Source organism: Manihot esculenta, chromosome 11, assembly GCF_001659605.2.
Source record: "Manihot esculenta cultivar AM560-2 chromosome 11, M.esculenta_v8, whole genome shotgun sequence".
NCBI lineage: Eukaryota > Viridiplantae > Streptophyta > Magnoliopsida > Malpighiales > Euphorbiaceae > Manihot > Manihot esculenta.
Genome location: NC_035171.2, coordinates 1,122,106 through 1,137,000, shown reverse-complemented (window position 1 = coordinate 1,137,000; position 14,895 = coordinate 1,122,106). Strand labels below are relative to the sequence as shown.

The following is a 14,895-nucleotide window of genomic DNA, read 5'->3' as shown; positions in this document are numbered from 1 at the left end:
TGCCAGGGGCGTAGAATGAGCCTCGACCTGAACTTTCTCTTAACATAACATAACATAACATAACCAATCGTGCCAGGGGCGTAGAATAGGCCTCGACCTAGACTTTCTCTTAACATCGTGCCAGGGGCGTAGAATGGGCCTCGACCTGGACTTCCATACCATATCATATCATATCATATCATATCATATCAAGGGCCAATGGGTCATCCAACATCCATCCACATCAACATCATATTATGCAATGCATCATATTCGTGAATTCTAATGCAAAACACCATATTTCATACATGGCATTCATGATGCATGAACATGCTTAAAAGTTTAATTGCTTTTAGTAAAAAGAGTTGTGTTCTACTCACCTCTGGCTGACTCTGAAACAGCTAGCACTGCTGGCCTCCTCGGTTCCTAGGGTCCGATCCTACACAGGTGGACTCAAATGAGGGACCAAAAAAACTCTAATATGACTCTAAACATCTCCCCAAAAACCCCCCTAAAACATCATAAAACATTCATAGAAAACATGCAAATGAAGGCTGGACAGGGCACTTTCGGCGGCAGGTTCGGCTGCCGAAGGTCCCTCCAGAGCCAAAAGTCAAGCACTTTTGGGGGCAGGGTTCGGCAGCCGAAGATCCTTCCAAAGCCGAAAGTCACCAATCTTCGGGGGCAAGTTCGGCGGCCGAAACCCCCCTCCAGAGCCGAAAGTCCAACTTTCGGGGGCGAGGTTTGGCGGCCAAAACTGCCTCCACAGGCAGGTTCGGCGGCCGAAACTGGCTTCGACGGCCGAACCTGGGCTCTCCCAAAGGGCAGAACCCTATTCTGCCCTGCATATCCAGCCACCCACAACATCCCAACACGCATCCAACTATACTAAAACATGTATAAACACATTTTTAAGCATATAGGGGCATAAAACTAACCTATACCCCAACAAACATCACATTTAGCATACATTTATCATTTAACTAATATAAACCCTAACATTTTACATCTAGCCTAAACATGCATCAAAACCCTTAACCCCCTTCTTAAAACTTACTTAAAATATCATAAAAGGCGTGGATCGACACTTACCTCTTGAAGATCGAGAGGAGATGCGATCCCAAACTCGGAGATATAGAGGAACAAGCTCCAGGGGTCTCCAATCTTCAAAACTTTGATCTTTAGCTCAAAAATCTTCAAAACAAGATGAAAGCTTGTCAAAAACTTGAAAGATTTGAAGGAAAACATAAAATCAACCAAAGGAAGGCGAAATCTCACCTATGCCCGAAAATAGGGAGAGAAAACTCGCCCATTTTCGGACAAGGGGCCTTTTATAGGTGGTTGGCCAGACCACCTTCGGGAGCCAAAAGAGCTCCCGCAAGTCCACCATGTTCGGCGGCCGAACATGAGGTTTGGCGGTCGAACCTGGACTCTTCCTTCATGGTATTTTCTTTCAAAAACTCATTTTCTTTCTTCATTAAAACTATAAAAACATGTAAAAACATTTTATAAAAATATATTTTACCCTTTTAGAGGGTTCCGATATTCGAGATTCCATCGGAAAGTAGGAATTCTGATACCGGAGTCTAGCCGAGTATTACAGCTTGGTTGTAGTTATAAGAGTTTAAGTTCTATGAATATAATTTTAGACCAATTTATTACATGAGTGGTGAGGAGGTAAATCCCTAGACTTTATTTGTAACTACGCGGCTCCATTTTAGACCAATTTACCTCTCTTTCTGAGCTCAGACATATGGTCCCTCTTGAAGTGACCATTTGCCAGTAGGTGCGGTCTAGGCTGTATGCTCCACTGGGATGGGGAGTTCAGCTTCTTCTTTTTTTTTTTTTTTTTTGTCGTTTTCCTCTCCCAAGGTCATTTTTGCTAGTGTTTGTTTACTGTGAGTTAACCCGAGCTGTGGGCAGGGTCTCTTACTTTTGTCGTGAGTCCATCCATTCAGCGGATTAAGGAGCTCGGATTTTTGTTCTTTGCATAAGCTTTTGTGCTACCTGTGTGACGGGCTCAGGAGTTCGGAATTTCGTCTTCCTCATTGTGAAGTCAATACTTAATTTCTTGCTTTCTTGACGAGCCTTATACGGGCTGTGTTTCAGGGATCCTGACTATTTTTGCTCCAGGAGATCTTACGGGATCCTGACCCTTTTTGCTCCAGGGAGATCTTTGGTGATCCCGCCGGCCGTTTTTGCTCCAAGAGATCTTACGGGATCCTGGCCGTTTTTGCTTCGGGAAGATCCCGCCGGCCGTTTTTGCTCCAGGAGATCTTACGGGATCCTGGCCGTTTTTGCTCCGGGGAGATCTCTGGTGATCCCGCCGGCCGTTTTTGCTCCAGGAGATCTTACGGGATCCTGGCCGTTTTTGCTCCGGGGAGATCTCTGGTGATCCCGCCGGCCGTTTTTGCTCCAGGAGATCTTACGGGATCCTGGCCGTTTTTGCTCCGGGGAGATCTTTGGTGATCCCGCCGGCCTTCTTCCTCCAGGAGGTCTATATGTCTCAAGGAGGTCTTCTGATATCTGTTCTTTTCTTTTCCTGAGAGAGTTAATACTCACAATAATAGAGATAATCATTGCTTTGTTATAAGATGGTGTTATTTCATTTATTCATGTTTTCGTAGTACATGAATTTCTTTTCACAAATATTCTAAGGAAAGTACCTCTTCCGCTTCACCAGCTCATTCATCCTTTTGTTCCTCCAACGATCATGTTAATGGTTCCACTGGACCCATCATTCACTGGCCCTGCTCCCATTCTCCTGAGTGTCTGCGCTGGTGGGTTCGGCTGAGGCCTTTGTCCTTCCGGTTTCTTTTTCTTCCCCAGCTCTTCTCTCCCTTTCTCCGGTTTCACGGCTAACTGTTTAGGGATGGTTGAAGGTAGGTTGAGGTTCATTGGTCTGGGGCTCTTCTACCACTGGCAATACGTTTGTTGGGGTGCTAAAGCCCCGTTGCTGCATTATCTGCCCCAGCCAGTGGGCGGTGTTTTGTAGTTGGAGGGCGATGGTTTGGAGGTCCTGGTTGGACAAGGTAGCGGCGGAAGCATTCCCTGCCAGGCTTGGCGAGGGGTTGAAAGGGATAGGTGGTTGATTGTTTGGAGTTGTAGGACTGGAAAAGGAGAACTGCTGCCCCTCTTGGGCAGAGCTCAGGTCATTTGGAGTGACGTTGTTTTCGTTGTGGTTAGCCATTGTGGATCTCAGTGGGTATTGTAAGAGTGGAACTCCGGCAATGAAAAGATCTCATTCGTTCCCACAGACGGCGCCACTTGATGATCTAAGATTCAGAAAATAGGGTTTTACAAGGGTTCTGTAAAATTGGAAAAGTTTAGACCTAGAGGAGAGTATTTCTCCTTTTATCTGTTCCTTTTGTCTGCTAGTGACGTATAACGATATTGCTGCTATTGGAACACGTGTCCCTGCCGCGTTGATATGGGCGTACGAGGATATCAGATTCCGGACCCATGTGTTACTGCCATCGATTCCTTCTGAAACGCATGTGGTGGGTCCCTCCAAGTGAAGTGGCTGACTGCTCTTTCCCTTCCGGACTGGGCCGGACGACGAGATTAAAGCTGGAGCTCAAGAGAGATCTGATCTCTGAGCCGGCTTGACAGGAGATCTTAGTAGGAGTCCGGTCTGAAGGAAGACGGGCTAGACCAGGTTTATAGGGGAAGCCTGGAAGCCCCCGCACGATGGGCTTTTGACATGGGTCTGGTCCAGTCCGAGATGGAGAAATCCAGCGGTCATCATAAATTTATTATACTCTTCTTCGTTTAAAATTAAAGATTATATAAATATTTAACTAAACTTTTAATGTTTTTTTATCAATTTTTTGTTTTCCCTGAAAGAATTATTTTTTTAAATTTTCAAAGTTTTTATTTAAAAAAATATAATTTTATAAAAAAATTATTTAAATTTTTTTTATAAAATAAATCATGTGAAATGGATAATATTTAGGATGGTTGAAATTTTAACTCATAAATATTATCTTCATATTTTAAAGAGGAAAAAAAAAAAAGCATCGGAGTTGAGACAAACCAAATGGGAGTTGGACAGTGCATGAACCATTCATGGCAGCAGGCACAGCTATACGCACATTTTTCACTCCCATTTTTTTTTTTTTTTGGAATTTTACTCCGATTTTATTGCGCATGTTTAATGCAGTTAGTTTTATTTTTTTTTATTTGAATTAATTTAAGAATTTTAATTTAATTTATTTAGCTCAATAATACAAAATTTAATTAAATTATTATTTTTCTTAATTTATTATTTAAATTTAAAAACTCAATTTCATAATTTTTTAATTAGAGAAAAGTTCAATTCTTAGATTTTTGTTTAAAAAAAGGGAAAATTACTTTTTAGTCCTTGAAGTATAGCGTAATTAACATATTCGTCCCTCTATTTTTAGAATCCAACGCTTTCGTCCCTGAGATTTAATTCCGTCAAAATTAGAGGTCCCTCCGTCAAAAATGCCGTTAGTGATAGGAAAAATGACCGAATTACCCTTTTTAGAACTCAATACTTTAGTCCCTGAAATTTAATTCCTACAAATTTATAGGTCCCTCTCTCAAAGAATTGAAGGAAAAAATACATTTTTGTCCCTAAGATATTACATAATTAACATATTTGTCCCTCTATTTTTTGAATTCAACATTTTAGTCCCTAAAGTATAATTTCGTCAAAATTCAAGGAAGAAAATCTCAAACTCAATTTCCATAAACAAATAAAAATTTTAATAAATTTAAGATTCAAATTCAGTAAAAATAATAAAAATCAAAATATATAAAATTTAAATTATTAAAAATAAAAAGTTAAAACTCAATATAAATATTTTTTGTGATACTGTTCGTCATCGATCACTGCTCGCCATTTTAAAAATTCATTAAAATGTCTATAATATTTTAAAAAATTTACTAGTTAGTCTTTCCGTTAATTTCAGTCGTTAAGTGTTATAAAAAAAAATCTAAAATTTCCATGATATGGAGTGACTAATTAGTAAATTTTTTAATAATTTGAGGGACTAATTAATTTTTTTTCTAAACTATAGGGACTAAATAGTAAAATATTTAGTGATAAAATTAATAGAGGAACTAACTAGTAGACTTTTTAAAATATTAGAGACATTTTAATATATTTTTCAAAATTGAGGGACTAAGTAGCGAGTTTTTCCATACTATAGGGACTAAATAGTATTTTTTCATTTTATTATTGATAGGGGTATTTTTGGGATTATATTTATTCTCTTTCCTTTGATCAGGTGAAAATCATTAACTTAACAGAAATTTTTGACGGAGGGACCTTGAATTTTGACGGAATTAAACCTCAGGGGTGAAAGTGTTGGGTTCTAAAAATAGAGAGACGAATCCGTTAATTACGCTATATCTCAGGGACTAAAAAGTAATTTTTCCTTAAAAAAATTGTGCAAAACTGAATTTAAACTGACAACTTAAAAATAAATTTAATTAAACTTCCTTAATAAATATAAATGTAAAATTGGGCACTAATCCATGCTTGAAATTAAAAATTAACATTTGATCAGTTCCGTAAATTAAATCCAACTTGAATAAAATAAAAATTAAAATTTTAGTATTTATAAAAATTGAATCGAATCAATTTTAATTAAAAATTAAATTAAATTGAACTGATCTGATTTAATTAAATTTGATTGATTTAAATTTTTAATAAATTTTTTATCTTTTATATTTTATTTTTAATATTTTAAAATTTAATTAAAAAATTTAAATTTTTAATAAATTTTTTATTTTTTATATTTTAAATTTTAATTTTAATATGATCTAATTTCTTTATATTACTAAAAATAATATATTACTACTGTTAATAGGTTTAATTTAATTTTTTTAATTAAAATTAAATTAAATTAAAATAATTAAAATTTTTAAAATTTAAAAATTGTATCGAATGAAAATAAATAAAAATAAATAAAAATTTTAAATTAATTTAATTTAATTAATTTTTTAATTTAAACTGAATATTGCTCCATTAAAACGTGATATGTAGGGTGTATAGGAGAATTCAGAAAGTTGGTAGGAAATTTTATTCTACGTAAGAAAATAATCATAATAATTTGTCTTTTTTTGGCTATTAATTTCTTTCAATAAAATAAACTACAATAAGACAAAACTACAATAAATAATCATAATAATTTGTCTTTTTTAATTTCTTTATATTACTAAAAAGAATCCTATCTCTCTATATATAGGATTCTTTATTTCAATTACTGAAAACATTTACAATATGCACAAATCGGCGGCTAACAGTTTATTCATTTTTATTAATTTTCATATTTAAAATGAAATAATTTAATTTTTTAATTAAAAATTAAAATCATATATCATTTTACAATAATTCAATTTTCAATCATTTCAATAAAAGAAAACATATTTAATAAAATAGATCCATTATTATGAATAATAGAGAAACCGACAGTTTATAATATTTATCAATAATTGCGTTATCCCAAGAGATATGAATGAATGCATGCACGATCTGCATTAGTATCTCTGTCTACCATGCATCTTCATGGAGAGAATCATTTGGTTTTTGATAAGGTTAAAACGAAGTCAGTTTTCGCAGGAACTCAGCAGACTTGCTCTGCCGGCCAGCCATTTGCTTCAAAGCTCATGTGTATAGCGTTTGTTTTCTTCCTTTACAATATTAATATGATTGTTTGTAAGTCAATGTTGGTTGGTTAGGACAGGAAATAACTTGATGAAAATTTTGTTGTATTTGAGGCTGTCAAGGTAATAATTAGTTCAACGTTTTAAACGAGGGCGGCCATAATAACTAACCGTCACATCTCACAGTAAATACTGCTCATGAATCAACACAACACACGTGATGCGAATGCCTAAATCCATCTTACCCAGTACATTACGAGTTCTTTTTTTTTTTTTTTTAATTATAAGCACAATGATGAAGTATAATTGGTAAAGATGAAGTATAATTGGTAAACAGTACAACGAAAAAGTCGCAATATAGCTGGTAAATAGATTTTAAAAATAAAAAAAAAATTAATCAGACTATTTTTTTTTTTAATAGGAGTTAGGAAAGTTGAGCTTTAGACCTTTCAGGTCTATCAGGATGCACTTTTCACCAGACTAAGTCTCAGAGTGCTAATCAGACTATCTCTTAATCAATATATTAAAATCTTTTATCTATATAAAATACCTGAATGGAATTATATAAATATATCTCAAATATATAAAATTTAAAAGACTTTTTTTTTTAAGGTATAAAAATCATGAATATTTTGTGTAAGAAATCAATTAAAATTTTCAATTTTCATTAATTGTTAGATACGTAAGATGTGAATTTTTCAATAAATTATAATTCTAAACTAATTAATGAGTAATCTAATTTTTTTATTTTTTATTGCCTTCTATTAAGGCATGAAAAACAAGAGAAATTTTAAATTTGAGTTTTTTTTTTTCATATATTTAATTTGAAGTTTATTGAAAATGGAAGAGCTCTCATTATCATTAATAATCGCAGACCTGTAAAACAAATAAGTGAATTATTCAAAGAATATGAACGGCAATAATCACATGTTTAAATATTTAAGTTTAAATATTTATATCTCTAATCCTTTATTAAGAAAAACTAATTATTATCGATTGTATCTAATAAATTAAGTCACATCTTAATAATTTTATAAAGGTTATTCAAATTAAAAAAAATAAAAACTCAACGTTTATGTATATGTGACGAAGAGAAATTAACTTTGATAAACTATAATTGGTATTTCTGATGATTTGTACTCTTTTACAGTTACTACAATTGATAATAACCCATGTTTATATTTATAGATTTAGCCCATGGTATTCTTAATTAATATTAAAAAATATATTATATACCAATGACATTTAATTAATTAAATATGTAATGATACGAGATTTAGCAAGGTAGCCAGACACTTGAACTAATACTCAATTCGATGAATTTATTATTGATCTGTGATAGGTTTTGTATAGGTCCCTCTATATTTGATCTTGAGAAAAGGGATATACAAAATCAAGTGAATCGAAAAAAGACTATTTGAAAAAGACTATTTGAAGTTCAAGTTAGATAAAAAATAATTATCTAAAATTTAATAATATAAAAAAAAAGTAAATAATAATAAAACATTCAAAAGGAATTTCTAGAAGAATTCATTTATGAGTGGGTTTGAGAGCCTTTCAAAGAAGAACTCTTTAAAGAGAAATTTATTTCCATTTGAGACTAGATCAATCAAATATATAATGATTGGCATTTAGCGTTAAGTTCCATCATATCGGAAGTGTAAATGACCGGCAAATTCAATCCATATTTATTATCATATTTTGTCGTATACATTACTTTAATCAGCCCTATTACATGTGCAATTATGACTCTAGTATGGTCCCGCATGCTTTACAAAAATTGATATGTTGACTCCATGATTTGAAGAGGTCGACCTGCTCATTTCGAATATCAATAAGGTTGATGGTGTCGGTGGTTGTATCTTCATACTCTATAAATCGAGACTACCCAATCGAACCGAATAGAAATATTCATATGTTTGTTTCAAATCCCATGAGATTACACTTATTACAGTTTTAATTTATTTTAATATCAGCTTTGAAAATTTTAGTATTAGCTTCTTCTCCAAAAATTGTAATTACAAAAATAAATTTATAAATAGCTAGACAAGGCAAATAATATTCATAGATCAATGTATTGTGCTAATCATAACTCTTGGAAAATTTGATGCAAACTCTTCCTATAAATACGTTCATACTTCTGCTTGCTCGCCCCATACTGAACACAGCCTTGAACAAATTGAGGAAAAAGAGTAGTGAAGCGAGTGATCATCAGAAGCCAGAAGCCATGACCACCACCGTGAGTCTTCCTCCAAACTTCCTGATTGTGAACCCAAATAAGGGAAGAAAAAGAGACATATTCAAGTACATGGTGGGGAATAACACGAAGAGTGGAATGAACTTCTTGGATAGCTCTGAGGAGACAGTCAAGGGTGGTGCAGCCGTTGATCACAGATGGATTTTGCTGGTGTCCATTATCATTCGCAGGATCCTTGCCCTTATTAACACCCCATTGAAATACTTTGGCTATTTGGTTGATTTCTTTCTCAACCTTATTTCTCAGAATGGTGGCTTCTGCAGCATATGTAGTAATTTTCTTCAGGGTATCAACTCTACCTCTCTCTCTCTCATAAGCATATTATTATTATTACTATCTGCTGCAATAATATATGGTGGAATATCAACTCTACCTCTCTCTCTCTCATAAGCATATTATTATTATTACTATCTGCTGCAATAATATATGGTGGAATTATCACAGGAAAGCTGAAGATACCAAGGAGAGGCTCAGAAAATTTTATTAGCACAATTGGGCAACTGGATGGACGAATAGACCTCTATAGGACTGTATTCTTGTCTGAGAAAGCAGATGATTCTGTTAATTCAGACTCACATAACGTAAGATCAGAACTGGGGAATCGATATCTCATGGATCTTTGTATCATGGCATCCAAGCTTGTTTATGAGAATGAGAAAGTTGTTAAAAATGTCGTCGAAAATCACTGGAAGGCAAGCACTACTTCTCATTCTTATGATCTCTCTTCTCTTTGACCTTTTCTGATGCAATATACATATATATCTTCATCTATAATCTATCTGATATGTAATTTTGACGAAAACAGATGCACTTCGAGGCCTTTTACAACTGCTGGAATGGTAAGAAAATACAAAATTTCTCATTACGTTGCCGTTCTTATGTGTTTGTTTTCTTGAGTCGAGCTTAACTATATCTCATTCTTTTATTAATCGGACAGAAAACCAGAAGGAGAGCAATACCCAAGTGTTCATCATTACTGACAAGCCCAAAGATGCAAACTTGATAGTGATCAGCTTTAGAGGTACGGAACCTTTCAATGCACAAGACTGGAGTACTGATTTCGATTTCTCCTGGTACGAGGTACCGAAAGTAGGAAAACTCCATATTGGATTTTTAGAAGCCTTGGGTTTAGGTAGCAGAGGAGATGCTACCACCTTCCAAAATCAACTTCGGAGGAAGCATACAAGTTTCTTGCATGTAATTGGTGAGTCTGAGGCGTCCGTTAAGGAAAAGGCGAAAAAGAGTGCATACTATGCTGTGTCGTTGACACTCAAGAACTTACTAAAGGAACACAGGAATGCAAAATTTGTTGTTACTGGACATAGCTTAGGCGGTGCACTGGCTATATTATTCCCTTGCGTGCTGGTGATACAAGAGGAGACGGAGATGATCCAAAGGTTGCTAAATATATACACATTTGGGCAGCCAAGGATCGGCGATGCACAGCTAGGGACATTCATGGAAGCCCATTTGAACTACCCAAATAATAGATACTATAGGGTAGTTTACTCTAATGACATGGTGCCTAGGGTACCTTTCGATGACAAGATCTTCGCTTTCAAGCACTTTGGAGTCTGCCTTTACTATGATAGCCGATACTTTGGCCGAGTACGTATCTCACTTAAAACACATCAAAATTTAACATTCATTTTCAATTATTAGTTTTTTATGAAGAAATCTGATTTGTATGTTGTGAATTTGTTATTTGAAGTTTATGGACGAGGAACCAAATAGAAATTTCTTTTCATTGAAGCACATGATCCCTATGCGGGTGAATGCACTGTGGGAAATCATAAGGAGTTTTGTGATAAGCCACACACATGGACCAGAGTATCAAGAGAGTTGGTTCTGCACATTATTCAGGATAATGGGGCTGGTGCTTCCTGGAATTTCTGCGCATAGTCCTATAGATTATGTTAATTCGGTCAGGCTTGGAAGGGAGCGCACATTTCCATTGTCTACTTTGAAAAGCTTCGCTCGCAAATCATAATTAAGATGGATTGCGTACTCTTCCTCGTCATAATAAGATCAAGAGATCAGACGTCCAAGTCACCCTATTATGTAGAAAAACTCGTAATGGAAATGTATCATGATCTAGCAGTTTTTTATGTGGTTTCATATAAATAATGTAAGCATATGTTTGCATGCTTGTTAGAATAAAAATTGCATGCATGCATGCCCACTTTCTGTGCTTGTATATGATAAATCTGATATTCCTCTTACTCCATGATAGATCTGATTTTCTTCTTGCTCCTTTAAATGGGTCTCTCAATGTTCTATTTGATGAAAAAACCTGCAAAATAAGAAAAGATGGTCAGGGGTCTACCGGAGATGTCTCGGTGGAGACCCTCTGACGTTCAAGTCAGATTCATAAACTAGTGTAATATGGATAGGCAAGAGTTGCAGAGAAAAATAAAAATATAGAGCTGAGGAAGAAGTCAGAAGAAGTAGACCCCCCAAAGAAGATCCCTTCTCCTTTTTTACCTGCTCCTGACGTCTCCCGCCTCCCTGCTATTGTGCTACCTGTCTATGTCACTCAGGCCTATACGTACGGACGTGTCATGTCACACCCATTCTCTAATCTGTAGAGACGAATATGACCTGGAAAACTGACAGAACTTCCCCTAATATTTATACATATAAATACATATAACCTGCTATAGTTTTCAAATATTAAACATATAAGAGAAAACTGATGATGGATCTAGTCAATTCATAATATATATACATTAAACAAAATACATGCTTCACTGGAATGTACAATCTATATATGATCTTTCAAAATTACAAAAAGAAATGACAAAAGACTTAGATTGGTCCGACTTCCTCTAGACTCTGAGAGGATGATGGGGAAGGAAGGACAAACTAGGAGATGAGGACTGCTGAGCGGATCACCAAAAAGGAACTGAAATATTAAAAGTATAAGGGTGAGTACGAAATACTCAGTGAGCGGATAAATAAATAACAAAGGGGAAAAGATAAAGTTTAGGTACTTAATAGTACCAAATATTTAGCTAAAATAAGTCAGTTGAACAAATACAATTTAAGTCAATTAATACAAATAAACTGTGAAAAATAGAATCCGCATACACTCATAATATGTTCCCTGTAGATAATACTGGCATCTCAGGTGTGCTCATAATATGTTCCCTGTAGATAATACTGGCATCTCAAGTGTGATAAAATAATGACAGCCTGAGAGCAATACTGGCATCTTAGGCTCTATGATGACAATTTTGGTCCAAGAGCAAATAAAATAATGGTCATACACATGTGCAGAGTGATCAAGCATAATTTAGGCACATTTTTATGATCTTTATTATTGTTTATTTACACATTATTTAGCTTAATTTATGATTTTTACCTTGTTTTTACAGAAAAAAGAAGAAATTGGAAAAATGGAGAAAAAGTGCAGAAAATGACAGAAAAGTGATTGGGTCAGTGATTTGCCCAAATCACTGCCCAAATCAAGCTGAAGCAGAAACCTGGAGGCAACAGGCAGAAGTGATTGGGTCAGTGATTTGCCCAAATCACTCGTAGAAACTGGTCAAATCACTCGCAAAAACTGCCCAGATCACTAGCAGAGATAGCACAGACTTGCAGAAAGTGATTGGACCAGTGATTTGCCCAAATCACTGCCCCGATCACAATGACAGCAGAAAATACAGCAGAGCGGGAAATTGTTCAGGAAACCGAATTTTGAGTTTTCAGAAGTCCAAATCCAACTCAATCACTACCAAAACAATTCCAAGAGCCACGAAAGAGTTTCTCACTTAAGGAATTCCAGTTGCAATTAAATTCAACATCAAAAGAGGAATCACAAGCCAAATTAAAAAGGGATTTCAAAACCCTAGAAGGATGAAATTCTTCAGCTATAAAAGAGCAACCTCCAAACCAGCAAGGGGCATCTTCTGATCATCTCTCAGCTTCAGAAACTCTCCAGAAACGCAGCAATCTCTTCTTTCTTTTTTTTCTTTTGTGATTTTGTCCACCATGAGTGGCTAAACACTTTCCTTTCTAGTTGAAGTTGGAAAATTCAGATTTGTGATGAATTGGGAGATTTAAATCTCCATTGTTAAACTTCTATTTATTTTCAATATTTATGCAATTTGATCTTTCTATAATTGTTGCTTTGCTTTTAGAATCAATTTAGGCCTATTGCTTTTAATTGCTTGAGTAACAATTGTTTGAATAATTTAAGTCCGTAATTGCTTATATTATTTGAACACAAATTTAATCAAGTTGCATGATCTAAACTTGACCACGCGGTTGGCAAGGTTAGAATTAGGTTTCTCTAAGTCTTAATGCAGTTAACAGTTGTTCGATGCCAAAGGCCCCAAGGACGTTCCTTGGCAACTTGTTAACTAGTGTTTGATTAGCGAACGTTTCCTAATCAAACTAGAACTAAGGAGGAATTTGGATTGTGAGAAGCGTCTTCCACATCCTAAACTAATTTATTGAGATAAATAGGAGTATTAAAGAATCAATGATCAATTCTAAACAATCTGAAATAGATCCATACTTCAACTAGAAGCTTTTCTCTTATTGATTTACTCATCTTTAAATTATTGCTTTCTTTTACTATTTAGTTTTAATTCATCAAATCAAACCCCCCTCTTTTATTTACTTGTTATTTACTTGACCTAGTCATTATTAGAAAAATCATTGGTGTCAATTCTCTGTGGTTCGACCCTATTGCCACTATCTACAAGTTTATTGTTGATTGTTTAATAGGTTTATTTTTGACGGCTTCGACAACCGCTTATCAAAAATTGGCGCCGTTGCCGGGGAATTGATCTAACTAACGTATTTTCCTTTTATGACCAGGGCTGATCGTAAAGAAGCTCTTCTTTACGATCCTGAAATTGAACGCACTGCCAAGACCTTTCAAGCATGGCTACGGTAAGTATGTCTTTTCTCTCTTCTCAAATTTCTGAACTAACCTCTATGGTGAGAAATTATGGTATAGGTCAAGCCCAACAACTTCAACAAGCACATACAGGATTCTATGGACAGCCAAGACATAATCCCTACCTTGACACATACAATACAAGTTGGGGAGACAATATGAGCTATGGCTATACAAGGACAGACCACTACCATGACTACCAAAGAGATCTACAATACAATCCATGTTGGAGGGACAATCCGAATTATGGCTATGCAAGGGCTGACTACTACCAAAACTATCAAGCCCAAGCAACACCTCAAAACTCCCATATGGAACTTGAAGAGATGGTAAGGAAATTGGAAATTTCTGGAAAAATTCTCCAACAGCAAGTGGATCAAGCGGTCAACTCAATGAACGCGCACATATTAAGAAGAGAGGAAGAGCTTCAAGATCTATGGGACGATGACGAAGAAACAGACCAAGCTGCTGAGTCTGCTGCACAAATCACCACTACACTTGAAGCTGAACTAGATACCCGATTCCAGGTTACTGCAAAATTTTCTGCACCAGCAAATTCACCCAATGCCACACCTGCCACTGCTGAAATTGCACCGACAATTGCTGAACCTGCTGTCCAAAAATCAGCAAGTGCTGAATCTGCCACCATTGCATCCCTTGTTGCTGTCCAAACACCAGCAACCTCAAAAATTGACACAACTGAACCAGAAGATGTTGCACTTACTGAACCAACAACATACACCACTGAATCAACCACTATTGCATCCCCTGCTGTTGTCCAAAATCTTGAGCAACAAGTGAGCCAAATGACCACTTCAATGAGCAAATTTGAGTCTCAAGGGAAGCTACCCTCCCAAACTGAGATAAATCCAAGACAAAATGCTAGTGCCATCACATTGAGGAGTGGAAAAGAGCTACAAGACAGCAAGGCTAAAAAATTGCAAAAACAGGCCATGGAAGAAATTCTGCCAGAAAGTGATCAGGGCAGTGATTTGCCCAATTCACTGGTAGAAACTGACCTGATCGCTGGGCAAACTGAGCTGTCCAGCAGTGATTTGCCCAAATCACCAGAGAAGGCAGAGAGTGATCTGCCCAAATCAACAGACCAGGCAGA

The 14,895-nt window shown here is 35.6% G+C and overlaps 1 protein-coding gene across 1 annotated transcript; it reads left to right on the top strand.

The window, feature by feature from the left end:
• The first annotated feature begins 8,692 nt into the window (after window positions 1–8,692).
• On the top strand, window positions 8,693–11,117 carry LOC110626329 (triacylglycerol lipase OBL1). The gene is made up of 5 exons (XM_021772155.2): window positions 8,693–9,158; window positions 9,317–9,564; window positions 9,678–9,711; window positions 9,810–10,480; window positions 10,584–11,117. The coding sequence occupies exons 1-5, from the start codon at window positions 8,723–8,725 to the stop codon at window positions 10,860–10,862; spliced, it is 1,668 nt and encodes a 555-aa protein (XP_021627847.2). The 5' UTR covers window positions 8,693–8,722; the 3' UTR covers window positions 10,863–11,117.
• The last annotated feature ends 3,778 nt before the right edge of the window (window positions 11,118–14,895 follow it).